Source organism: Xenopus tropicalis, chromosome 8 (genome assembly GCF_000004195.4).
Source record: "Xenopus tropicalis strain Nigerian chromosome 8, UCB_Xtro_10.0, whole genome shotgun sequence".
NCBI lineage: Eukaryota > Metazoa > Chordata > Amphibia > Anura > Pipidae > Xenopus > Xenopus tropicalis.
The window spans coordinates 52,078,281-52,092,280 of record NC_030684.2 but is presented as its reverse complement, the minus strand read 5'-3'; the positions used below and the strand labels follow the sequence as shown (position 1 = coordinate 52,092,280).

At 43.9% G+C, this 14,000-nt stretch overlaps 1 protein-coding gene across 1 annotated transcript in view; it reads left to right on the top strand.

Moving 5' to 3' along the window:
* Positions 1-13,650, top strand: part of lhfpl1 (LHFPL tetraspan subfamily member 1) — a 66,228-nt gene extending 52,578 nt beyond the window's left edge. Inside the window, exons 4-5 of the mRNA XM_018096945.2 lie at positions 6,786-6,884; positions 8,959-13,650. Coding sequence (XP_017952434.2) covers positions 6,786-6,884; positions 8,959-9,077 — 218 coding nt within the window. The 3' untranslated portion in view covers positions 9,078-13,650. The remainder of the gene's footprint in view (positions 1-6,785; positions 6,885-8,958) is intronic.
* The last annotated feature ends 350 nt before the right edge of the window (positions 13,651-14,000 follow it).

The window sequence follows — 14,000 nt, the reverse complement described above, 5'->3', positions numbered from 1 at the left end:
CCCAATTTGGGGAAGAGGAATGGCATCTGCATACTCCTTCTTTGGTCCTCTGAACAGGGAGTGGAAGTCCTGTATAGGTCAGCATAGTATTTTAGTAATACCTTATTCATTTCAGAGGGGAGCGTAACACAGTTCCCTTCACTATTACGATTAGCTGGAAAAGATCTTTAGAAAGCATGACCAGTTTTATTTTCATGGTCCTGTATCTCTAATTGAGCCTGTTTATTAAGTTTCTATATATGGGAAATATATAGTCCTCTAGAATGTCCCACTCAGTCTGGGGTGAGGCAGAGCCAGAGTTTATGGCAAAATGAGATTTTTTATTTCTGTCAGCTATATATCTATATAAGTTTAATCCAGAAGCTACTGGGGTTGCATACAAAGTTAAAGATATTAGTAAGGGGGAATGTTTCAAAATACCTTTGGTGGCAGGGGCAAGACAGCCAGGACTAGGGGTAGGCAGGAGAGGTACCTGTTGTCATGAATCGGCGACGCTCCCTACCTGGCGTGCGGCGGCGTCCTTCCTCCCGGCGCGGCGAATCCAAGATGGCGGCGCCCAGGGCTCCACGTGGGCGCAAGGACGCCGGCGCGATGACGTCACGCGCTATGGCGCCAAATTCAAACTTAAAAGAACGCCAGAGACCCAGGTTCAATGCCCGAGTATAGCTCAATTTACCTATTGTGTTCCTGGGTTTCTAATATTCCTATCTGCTTTACTGTTGCTGTCTATTTGCCTGTTCCTGACCTTGAACCTTGCTGCCTGCCTTAAGTGACCTTTGCCTGAACCTGACCTCTCTATTGGATAATCCTGCATCTGTACTTCGCTCGGACTCGCTGGAAGCGGCCTTCCTCCTTGATCCTGACTTCTCCCCTCCCGTGGGTGCCGGAAGCCCCCGCTGACATTATACTCGGGCCATGGATCCCGAGGAAGCGGTACCGGACGTCGGAAGAGCCCTTCGCGGGCTGGCGTCCCGTATGGAGGCGTATGAATCCCAGCAAGTCAGAATTGGGCAAGTACTTGATTCCATTTTGTCCCGTTTGCCCATTACTCCCGCTGTCGCAGAAATTCCTCCTGCTGTGGTGGTTCCCCTGCCAGCGATGCCGCCAGCTCGTGAGCCACGAATACCTCCTCCTCCGCGCTACAGTGGCAATCCGCAGGCCTGCAGGGGATTCGTGACTCAATGCCAGATTCAGTTTGAGTTCCAACCTTCCCAATTCTCCTGTGAGCGAGCGAAGGTGGGCTACGTTATGTCTCGTCTGGAGGGCAAACCACTGGAATGGGCAACTTCTCTCTGGGAGAGTCAGTCACCCCTGACATTTGATGTGAAGGAATTTCTACAGATGTTCAGAACCATCTTTGATGCCCCTGGTCGGGTCGCTACTGCCTCTTCACGCCTGCTGCAAATTCGCCAGGGCAGTCTCGGTGCCAGTGAGTATGCCATAGACTTTAGAACCCTCATGGCGGAAACTTCCTGGAATGAGGAGGCTTATAAGGCAGTCTTCTATCAAGGCCTATCGTCCCGTCTGAAGGATGACCTGGTATCCAGAGATCTACCTGACTCCCTTGAAGATTTGATTGCTCTCGCTATTAAGGTAGACACTCGCCTTAAGGAACATCAGGCTGATAAAGAGCGGAGTAAAAAGTCTCATCCAGTCCTGGCTCCGCGCTTCCAGAACCCTATGATACCACCGTCTTCCCCGCAGTTTACCTCTTCCCCTTCGGAGGAACCCATGCAACTTGGGAAGGCTCGACTATCTGCACAAGAGAAGCTTCGGAGACGCCTTTCCGGCCTATGTCTATACTGCGGCGGACAATCCCACTTAGCGGTTTCCTGCCCTGTCAAGCTGGGGAATACTCCTGCTTCAAGTAAGACTGTTGTTTCTTTTGCTGGTAGTATTGTTCCTAAGTCAGCGGAACAATCTCACCAATTTCATGTTCCTGTGCAGATCCGGTTGCCCTCCCAGGCAATTCCAGTCTCAGCCTTCCTTGATTCCGGAGCTGCAGGAAACTTTATGGACTTGGCATTCGCAAAAAAGGTTGGCATTTCCCTCTTTCCAGTGACTCCTCCTATTCGGGTCCTCGCCATCGATGACAGACCTCTCTCCACGGACACCATCACTTTAACCACCGGAGAACTATCTGTCCAGATTGGAGCACTACATCTGGAAAAGATGTAATTCCTGATCATTCCATGTCCTTCGTCTCCTGTTGTGCTGGGGTTGCCATGGCTACGACTCCATAACCCCTCCATTGACTGGTCATCGGGTCAAATCTCCCGTTGGAGTCAGTACTGCCAAAGACATTGTTTAATTCTTCAGCCACTCCAGCGGGTTACAGTCTCCTCTACGAGTCTTTCAGCTCTGCCCTCCGTCTACAGGGACTTCTCTGATGTCTTTTGTAAAAAATCAGCAGAGTTTCTTCCCCCGCATCGGCGGTATGACTGCCCTATTGATCTCCTTCCTGGAATCATGCCACCCCGTGGGCGGACCTATCCCTTATCCCCTGCAGAGACGGCTGCCATGAAGGAGTATATCTCTGAGAATCTCCAGCGTGGATTTATCCGTCCTTCTACCTCTCCAGCAGGAGCTGGCTTCTTTTTTGTCGAAAAGAAGGACGGTGGGCTCCGCCCCTGTATTGACTACCGGGGTCTCAATAAAATAACTGTTAAGAACAGATACCCTTTACCCCTTATTTCAGAACTTTTTGACCAACTAAAAGGGGCCAAGATTTTCTTTAAGTTGGATCTCCGTGGGGCCTATAATCTCATCAGGATCCGAGAGGGCGATGAGTGGAAGACGGCTTTCAATACCCGTGATGGGCATTACGAGTACCTCGTGATGCCCTTCGGCCTCTGCAACGCTCCAGCCGTCTTCCAAGAGTTCGTAAACGATATTTTTCGGGACCTCCTGGGGAAGTCTGTTGTCGTGTACCTGGATGACATCCTTATCTTCTCTCAAGATTTGGAGACCCATCGCTCCCAAGTCAAAGAAGCCCTTTCTCGCCTTAGAGAAAATTCTCTTTTCGCCAAGTTGGAGAAATGCACTTTTGAAGTACCAAAGATCTCCTTCCTGGGCTACATTATCTCGTCTAGGGGCTTCGAAATGGATCCTGCCAAGGTATCTGCTATCCAGAAGTGGCCACTCCCCCAGAGTACTAAAGCAATCCAGAGGTTTATAGGATTTGCGAACTATTACCGCCAGTTCATTGAAGGCTTTTCTTCACGCATTGCTCCTATCCTTTCCCTCATCCGCAAAGGAGGGAGACCCAATTGTTGGCCTCCTGTGGCCCTTGAAGCCTTCCAGTCCCTGAAGGATGCCTTCATTTCGGCCTCTGTTCTTCGACACCCAGAGCCTCATCTACCCTTCTTTATTGAAGTCGACGCCTCTGATGTAGGAGCAGGTGCTATTCTTTCCCAGAGACATTCTGCAGATGGTAAGCTCCATCCATGTGCATACTTCTCCAAGAAGTTTTCCTCCGCCGAGCAGAATTACGACATTGGGAATCGTGAACTCCTGGCTGTCAAACTCGCCCTCGAGGAATGGCGACACCTCTTAGAGGGAGCATCTCATCCGGTCACGATCTATACCGATCATAAGAACCTAGAATTTCTACAGTCTCTAAAGAGACAGAACCCCCGTCAGGCGAGGTGGTCGCTTTTCTTCTCCCGTTTCAATTTTGTCCTGACGTATCGTCCTGGGACCAAGAATCGGAAGGCAGACGCCCTGTCCCGGAGTTTCTCCCCAGAGGATCGTCTACCTATAGAGCAAGAGCCTATCATTCCTCCATCCAGGATCATTGCCTCTGTATTGCCCCAATTCGCTGAACAAATATTACTAAGCCAGTCTGCCGCTCCTCCAGATACTCCCATAGGGATGGCATTTGTACCTCCTGAGTTACGCCTTCCCATTCTCCAGCAGACTCATAGCTCCAAACAAGCTGGCCACCCTGGTTCTGAAAAAACTCTTGAACTTCTTCAACGCCTAGTTTGGTGGCCGACCATCCGCAAGGATGTCCGAGACTTTGTCGCAGCTTGTACTGTATGTGCCACCACTAAAGCCAGCCACTCTCGACCCTGCGGTCTTCTGCATCCATTGCCAGTACCCTCTCGCCCATGGACGCATTTGGGTATGGACTTTATTGTGGAGTTACCGCCCTCCTGTGGTAACACTGTCATTTGGGTAGTGATAGACCGCTTCAGCAAGATGGCACACTTCGTACCCTTGAGGAAACTCCCCTCGGCTGTAGAACTGGCTCAACTCTTCATACAGCATATCTTTCGTTTGCATGGTTTCCCTGTGGAAATTGTCTCCGATAGGGGGTCTCAGTTTGTGTCCAGATTTTGGCGCTCCTTGTGCAAGTCTCTGGGAGTATCTCTTCAGTTCTCCTCGGCCTATCACCCTCAGACCAATGGGGCAGCAGAGCGTGTAAACCAAGCTCTTGAACAATTTCTGCGAAACCATGTTTCCCTTTGCCAAGACGACTGGTCAGATTTACTCCCGTGGGCAGAATTCGCTCACAACAATGCCAGTCATTCCTCCACTGGAAGATCTCCTTTCTTGTCGGTGTATGGTCAACATCCTTTGGCCTTCCCTCAAGATTTTCTCCTCTCCGCAGTTCCCGCTGCAGATGACCTGGTGGCTCACATGTCTGTTATCTGGGCTGCCACCAAGTCTAATTTGGAGAAAAGTTCCCTGGTACACAAAACCTTCGCTGATCGTCGGAGAAAGCCTTCCCCTCCATACAAGGTTGGTGAAAAAGTCTGGCTTTCTTCCAAGAACATCCGCTTGAAGGTACCATCTCCGAAACTGGGTCCCAAGTTCCTGGGTCCCTTCTCCATCTCTGAGGTGATCAATCCCGTGGCAGTCCGGCTACAACTTCCCCCAGAGATGCGGATTCCTAACGTGTTCCACGTCTCCTTGTTGAAACCAGTGGTGCTCAATCACTTCTCTTCTGCTCAGTCCCCTCCTTCTGCCGTCCTCGTGGATGGTCAGCAAGAGTACGAAGTTGAGAAGATTCTAGATTCTAGGCTCTCCAGGGGATCACTTCAATACCTCGTCCAATGGAAGGGATTCGGCCCTGAGGAATGCTCCTGGGAGAAAGACTCTGATGTACATGCTCCTCGTCTTGTGAAGGCGTTCCATGGTCAATTTCCTCAGAAGCCTCGGTCTAGTGGTCCAGTGGCCCCCCGTGGGGGGGGGGTACTGTCATGAATCGGCGACGCTCCCTACCTGGCGTGCGGCGGCGTCCTTCCTCCCGGCGCGGCGAATCCAAGATGGCGGCGCCCAGGGCTCCACGTGGGCGCAAGGACGCCGGCGCGATGACGTCACGCGCTATGGCGCCAAATTCAAACTTAAAAGAACGCCAGAGACCCAGGTTCAATGCCCGAGTATAGCTCAATTTACCTATTGTGTTCCTGGGTTTCTAATATTCCTATCTGCTTTACTGTTGCTGTCTATTTGCCTGTTCCTGACCTTGAACCTTGCTGCCTGCCTTAAGTGACCTTTGCCTGAACCTGACCTCTCTATTGGATAATCCTGCATCTGTACTTCGCTCGGACTCGCTGGAAGCGGCCTTCCTCCTTGATCCTGACTTCTCCCCTCCCGTGGGTGCCGGAAGCCCCCGCTGACACCTGTGTAGTGCCCCCCCCCACCGCTGCACCCTAGTCAGGTATCTCTTCTGCCTACCCCTAGCTCTAGCCCTGCATCTGGGGAGTATAGTTGCTGACTAATTCTGGAAATAATATTTATTGTTTCTTTAAAGCTACACAGCTAACTGTACTGTTGATTGGATAATGTTTTGCACTTGCCAGATGAGTGCATCTTACCATGAATTGCCACCTTCGCTCTCTGTACAGTGATCTAGAAAAGCCCCTGAACAAACCACAGTTGATTTCAGCCTATTGTAGTGAACAATATCCTTCCTGAATCAATAGTGTTAGTTGGTAATAACAGGTTAATAACAAGTTTCCTCTGGACCTCTCAGCAGTTAGATTTCACTGGTCTCGTACAATTATAATGATAAAAGCATTATTTGATCGACACTCAGAGAGTGGTGTTATGTTGAATACCTACATTCATTCCGTAGAGTGTAAGCTGTGATGTCAGTTCTTTAACATGAGCAGACAATATTAATGAGTCCAATAGGGAATAATATGGAGTTTAAATAAATCAGCGCCAAGAAACTTGCAACTCTTCAGAAACAAATGCTAAAACAACTGTTATCACAAATCAAATGTTAGATATTTTAACTGCCCAGTGGTTGTTATTACCCAATTAAAGGAGTGGCTAGGGGCCAATTTACCATAGCAACCAGGTTTCAACGAGAAGATGAACAGGAGAGATGCTGTATAGAAAGATAAGCAATAAAAAGTAACAGTAACAATTAATTTGTAGCCTAGTGGAGTTTTTTGGCTGGATGGGTCTGTGACCACAACTGAAAAATTACTCAGAAAAGGACATTTTATACAGAAAGCTAACTTAAAGGTGAACTCCCCCTAATGAAGATCTCTACTGATGCACTGTGGTTGTTCATACTGCTGTTTTTTACCCTTCTATTTCTTCATTAGTACATATTGAGCAGGCATTGTAATTAGTTAGTTTTTAAGTTGCAAAACTTTCTCTCAGATCTTCTGAGAAAAACATTAAAGGGCAAGTCAAGTGATATTCACTGGGTGTGTAAATGTTTTAGTCACCCCTCCCCTGACTAACCTTAGTTTAGCAGTCTTTTAAATGTAATAACATTTTTTAATCAGAACCATTTCCTGATTCATTTTGTGATTTCACAGGCCTTCTCATTAGCTCGGGTTGTGCCCTTTACCCCTTGGGGTGGAACAGCCCTGAGATCCAACAAGCGTGTGGGAATGCCTCCAGTCAGTTCCATTTAGGTAAGTAATGTCTCCAAACCTCTGATTACAGTTACAGTAAAATATAGCCAGTAAACACTCCAATATCAAAAATGTACCAAAAATATAATTGTCAATACATTAAGGCACCCTTAATTATTAGGCCTCATTCTACCCAGTTATACCCAATCCCCACCCCCTGGCCAGTTCTATACTTCAGCACCAGTTCCTTTTTTTGAAGACAAGATGAAAATGCTAGCAGCATAAATCTCATTATAACTCATACAACTTTAATGCTATAGTGATCTAAATAATGAAAAAGGATGAACACAAAAGCTGCCTTTGATGCAAAGTAATTATCACCCCAGTGTCGGACTGAGGTGTCAGGGGCCCACTAGGGCTGCCATCTGGGGGCCCCCCACTTGAATCGCCAGCACCCACCCCTTCCGTGATTGGGGTGGGAAGGAGCACATTGTTCCAGGTGGGGGGAGCAACAGTGTACATAGTTACCAATGGAGGGAGTGGGCTGAGTCGGCAGGGGCCGTGGTAGGCCCAGGGCCCACCGTGTTTTTTCCCGGAGGCCCCGTTGGCCTTGTCTGACCCTGTTACCTTGCATTACACTGGATGATATTTGTATTTAAACATTTCTTTAACACATTTAGAGAAAGATGGTGGTGTAACTTCAGCTTCTGACCTCCAACCCACCCTTCACTAAAAACAGATGTAAAAGCAGGTGCACTGTGTAATGAGGATCACAGGGGTCCAAAACAAAGATTCTAAGGAGCAGTGGGGGGTCATGGGCTTAACTGGGCCTCCTCTGTCAATGGGACCCACAGATAAGGACTCTGCTCCCACCTAGTTATGTCACTAACTATATATTGTCAGACAGATAAATTGTGTAGATTTTATAAAATATATGTGTAATCAAGTTAGGAGGCAGGAACACGCAGGTCAGCACTATGACGCTCAAATTCACAATCACAATGTTCTCTGTAGGTTCATTTGCCAACACTCTAAATAGCACTATGGAATCCTCACTTTTTTTTGCATTCATCTTCATTTTAAATATAAAACAATACTGTTCAGTTCTGCTCTACATGAGCTTTTATTGCTTCTGTTGGAAACCCAAGGTAGACCTGATATTCAGTTCAAATGTGACTACGCCTGGACTCGCCCCCCGTAGGGCCTGCCAGAGATGCTGCTCATGCTACAAGAAAATCTAAAATAGAGAGCGGGCGTGGACCAATCTCATCTTGCAACCAGGCAGTGGTTTCAAAGAAAGACAGAAATATGAATAGTGGAGGACCATTCACAGAATAGTTTTTTGGTTGCTGGGGTCAGTGACCCCCATTTGATAGCTAGAAGGTATCAGAAGAGGAAGGCAAATAATTAAAAAGCCTATCAAAAAAATAAAAAGACTATTTGAACAGTTGATAAATAAAGGTTATTATTTAAGATAATAAAAGTTAACCAAAAGGTGAACCACTGTTTTAAAGGGTCATTATATACCAATATACATATATATTTATATATAGCAAATGGAAATGTCCCGCACTCACAGGTCTTAGGTGAAGCAAAAGGTGTTTATTGAATCAGCATCTAACGTTTCGGCTGCCTCCGCAGCCTTTCTCAATGTATATATATATACATATTTACAAATTTAACTTCTAAGAACGTAGTCGAGTGTAAAAAAAACTAACTGAATTCTCATTGGAGGATCCTCTTTGTTATTGCATCTCAATGGCTTCTGGACTCTATTTCCCATCAAGCTTTACCCTATGTTTATAAGGTGGAGAATGCTGGGACTTAAGCCCATTGCTATGGAGGGTATATGTCCCCTTTAAGTTTGATTGTGCATGGCAATACATTCCAAAGAGAAAATGTGTCCCAGGATAAGTCTTCTGAATGAGAGCAGTTTATGATAAGTGATAAACTCATAAGCAGCCGCATGATCCTTGTAACACAGTTATGTTTACATTGTATTATAATACTTGTGTAAGTCCCCACATGAGTGGATATTCTGGGGCATCCAGTAAACTGGCTTTGTTGTAAAATCCTGCAGTAGGAATGTAGCAGATCTCATGTATAATTCCCCTTTGTTTCTGTGTCCCTGTAGGAACTTGCAAGCTCGGCTGGGCCTATTACAGTACTGGGGCTGGCGCTGCAGCCGCAATGCTCATCTGCACTTGGCTTTCGTGTTTTGCTGGAAAAAACGGCAAATCATCCCTTTACTGACACTTCCTGCAGCATCAGAAGGAGCACTACCTTTATTCCAAATTATGGCTACAACAAAGCACTTTATAACAAAAGGACCATTAAGACAGCACAGTGATGTTTTATCTGCCATAGTATGTGGATATTACAGGTATGGGATCCGGAAATCCGGTATCTAGAAAACTCTGAATTATGGGTAGCTCCTCTTCCATAGACTCCTTTTTTAGCAACTAATTTTTCTTTTTCTTTGTAATAACACAAAGAACCTTGTACTTAATCCCAACTAAAATATTATTAATCTTTACTGGAGGCAAACAATCCTATTGGGTTTATTTAATGTTTATTTATTCAATGTAAAGCATGAGGATCTAAATTATGGAGACCCCTAATCTGGGAAACCCCAGGCCCTGAGCATTCTGGATAACAGGTCCCTTGCCTGTATTTTTATTTAATAATCACAAACTACTCTAAACTGCAGTTCAGATGATAAATTACCTGTAACCTGGGGTTTTCTGTGAAGTAGTGATTTGCAGGTTGATCTGCACTCATGGGACCCACAGGTTTATCCTCAGGTCAGGCAGGTTAGGGTTGAAATTTGGGCGACCATTGCATGTTTGGGTTGGGTACGGGTTAGACTGGGGTAGTACACTCTTTCTCTGCTCCCAAAGTTTCCCTGTCTTGGAACCTAAGGTGCATGCAGAAGTAGCATGCAGGATGGTAAGCCATGGGGATGGGTTGGGTGCGGGTCTTAAAATGGCGATATTTTGTGTTTTAGGGTACACAGGAAGACAATGGAGCATAAAAGCTTCCCAAAAGGTATTTTAGTGGGGGGAAAACAAATCAAAATTTTGTTATGTCGATGTTTAACTGTCAGATCCGCTTTAAAGTATAGTTTTTTTGTCTAATTGAAAATGGTCATATTTTCTTCATGCCGGTACAATTCACAAGGAGGATTTTCTTCTGCTACAAAATCCATTCAGTCAACAGTTTGTGGACTAGACACATGGTGACAACTAACAATTTGGCACGTTATACACTGAGAGTAGAGGTTTTGGTAACCCTTTAGGATCAGGCAGAGTAAAAGAGCAAAAGCCTTAGCAATGAAACTGAAAAATAACAGCGTAGTGCTTCCACCTAGTGGGCATAAGGGATACACCTCAGAGGAAATTAAATACACATACATTTTCAGCAATGCTTAGAGCTCCGAAAGCTTGCAATGTATTTTTATTGTTTGCCAATATAGGTATCATTTCTACAATACTCTTGTATTTGTGTTTTTTTTTTTTTTATTATTATTATTTTTGACACTGGCTAACACGGTACTACAGTTTTTGTTTTGTGATATACTGTATATAGAAAGTGTAAAATGCAACAGGCATCTAATACTATGAAACCCTCCAGCTATGTGGACACGTGAGGCCTGTTTTACTCACTAGCAGAAATATTAGCTGACAGTCTATAACACACAGTCATTCAAACTACCAGTCCCACAGATTGTGTGAGATAAATAAATGCACAGTTCAGTTCTTTGCATAAAGTTCCACTTATAAAAGCCTATCAGAAAAAAGTGTATATTTGTCAGGAGCAATTTATCACCACTGGTAAATGGGGAACTGTCCCTGCTGGTTAATGCATGTTATGGGGCATCAGAAATTGCATGAGGTAGACATGACTTGCTTATTATGCTGATTATCTAAAAGGACAGAAAAATAACAGTGCAGATTTAAGGATCAATTACACCCAAAAGTTTTGGTTTTTTTGGAGCAATAAAAGAAAATGTAATTTTAAGCAACTTTCCTGTACATATTAATGAAAAAATGTTACTGGTTTTTAAGTTATTTGAAATGTAATTACAAATAAACCTTTGTCCCCTCTGCATTGCTGGTTCTGACTCCTAAAACAATGTAGCAGGAGCCAGCTCATCTCCAGCCAAGGCTCTGATTCCCACAATGCCTTTCATGCTTCTCTGCGGATCTGTCTTTCATTTGGCTTTTGCTGCTCTGCTTCAAGAGTCTGATCCGGCAGTGCAGCATGGTGCATGAATAAATCGTTTTTAAACTCTACACGTGGTAGAGTTTTTAATTAAGGAATATTTTTTAAACAGTACATGATCAGTTACCTTGTAAAGGGAAAAAAAATAGAAATTAAGAGACTGACTAAACAACTGGATAGTTTGATGCTTTCTCAATCTGATTTGACAAACCAAATTCAAAGGGCTAAGACAGAAAGAGACTCAGCCCTCACCTCTAAGGCACACAAAGCAATGTAGTAAACCCAACAGTGTTTTTATTACGACTCAAATTAACCAAGGAGGTTGCGTAAATTGGATTATATTCTGATAACTAATATACTCAGAAGGCTTGACCTCAAGCTCATTGCTGATAATCTTCCAGGAATTTCACAATTTTTATAAAAAACTTTATAAATGCCTCAGTTCTCAAAAGTATACCTATGCTCAAAACACTCAAGACTCAGATATAACTGGGGACAAAGCTAAGTTTGCAATAAAACAATTACATCTTCCAAAATCCCCAGGCCCCCGTGGGTTCCCAGCCCTATATTATAAAAATTCTCCCATATACTAACCCCCTACCTGACTGTTTAATCAGTTAATCATAGGTGATACTTCTCCTCAGCAGACACTTATGGCAAATATAACACCTATTCCTCAACCTAATTCAGATCTTAAAGATTGCAAAAATGATCTCAGTACTAAATCTGGATAATAAGATACTGGCAAAGACACTAGCAGGCTGCTTAAGCATGAGTCTTCTCTCCATAATACACAGAGAAGAAGTAGGTTTTGTGTGAGAAAGGCAAGCAGCAGATGCCATTAGGAGGCTAATATTGTTAACAAATTGGGATAAAGGAACTTTAACACTGGCTATGCTTCCTAAGCTAGATATAAGGAAGGCTTGGCCATACCTATATCAAACATTTCAGGAATGGAGTTTCGGGCGAAAGGTTTCCACTTGCATTCATGCCTTAAATGGGTAAAATACCAGTAGGCCCCTAATTCCTCTGCAACACATGGCAGGTGTGCCCATTGTCACATTTGCTGTGCGACCTAGAGACGCTCTTAATGTAGGCTCTCACAAACTCAGCATGTTTCCTGAAGATGTGATGTTGGTTGTGTCATACCCAAATACACTGTTACCTAATTTACATGATACACTTCAAAAATTTGGAGCCATAATCTGATTACAAATAACTCCCCCATAAAACTGAAGCTTGGGAAAAAGAGATCTGGAACCTACTACTTGGCCATATTTTGATATTTCAATGGTGCATCAGTGGTAAATCACCTCTTAAGGCTATATCACACTTATACCATAACATGATCTCCCCCGTAAAGGTCACTGATATACCCTATATTAAGTCCTGGGAAATAGAGCTGGAAACCATGCTACCGGAGGAGGACTTGTTTTAAAATATGAGATAACTTGAGAAGTTGTTCAGTTAATAAAGTTTTTCAGGAGGCTGGCTATAAAGTACTCTTCCGCTGGTACCTTCCACCAGCAAGATTAGCACAAATATACTTAGGTGTTTTGGGTGTTTTCGGGGTGTTGTGGAAATTTCAGAAAGTCGTTTGAGGTAAATCGGTAAGATTTGTTAGACACATACGTGGGTTCTGAACAAAGCCAAGAGTCAGAACTACAGAACAAAGACAGCACTGAGTTTTTATAAACTTTGTGACATAGTAGCATACATCATAAGAAATGTATGAGCATAGGCCTAACCAGTTTACCAGTGTACATGTATAGAAATATCTGTTCACATCACAGAAAAAAAGTAGCAGCTCTTTTCCAAATAGGTGGTTCTGTCTTCAAGGCCACAGTTGACGTAACTAAGGCAAACAGAATCCATCCGAGACAGGGGGGCCTGCACACACAGAATTTTGGATAAGGGTATACAACCTGATATAGTCAGTCTTACAGGTGAATCTAAGAAAAGCCCTGTATGAAGCACTGATGGGAGCCCCATCAAAAAGGTCCCTTAAGTAAAACAATTATTATTAAACCATATATTTCTGGCAGCAAGGCAGACTGTTGCAAAATCTTTGAAATCTCTGTCTATAAACATTTCCTTATTCAAAAACAATATTGACTGGATTTTCATAAATGAGAAACTGACCAGTCTTAGTAATGACAGATATATTCCTAAAAATATGGCCCTGGATAACCTACAGGTTAAACTGAACTTTAACCCACCCACCTTCTTCCAGTTTGACAGTAGTGTTGATCCATAGAGCAACAGTGTTTTTATAATGGTGACAATGACAAACTGATAGGTCTCCTTATGTTTAGTTACTTTTTCCTATGTTCATATATTACTTTACCTATTGTTATACATAGTTAATTGTGATGTGATTTGAATTTCTTATGGTACAGACTGCTATAATGTTATGGAAATGAAACATGATTATTGTTTAGGGGTGCTTCCCCCATTGTATGAAATATGGTTAAAATAAGTGAGACATACAAGACTATGCCAATTCTTCTTATATCATGTTGAGAACTTGTCAGTCTTTACAATATGCTGTAAAAACCTGTCTAAAAATAAAGAAATAAAAAAAAACCTTATTTACCTTGAATCTCTGCCTTAGGTTTTACCTTTTCCTTTTTATGACAGTGAAATGCGTGTTCTCATGCAATCTGCAGGATGCTAAAAGCCCTCTGGGTGCCGCCAGATGGTTGCACTTAACAGAGAGGAGCTCAAGGAAAGCTACTGCGCAATTGGTTTTATTTAAAAGAACATAGAGGTTTCTTTAGAATATCTCCTTATTTGTTCTCAGTTCTGTACAGAAAAAGATTGATCTATGAGGCTTGTGTAGTTTTATCAACACATTGCAAAGGTGGTCCTCACAGTTGTAGTGATGTAGGGAATGTCGTTCTCTTGCCCCTTCCACCAGTGAATATAATTGTTTACCCCAACCCCAGCTAA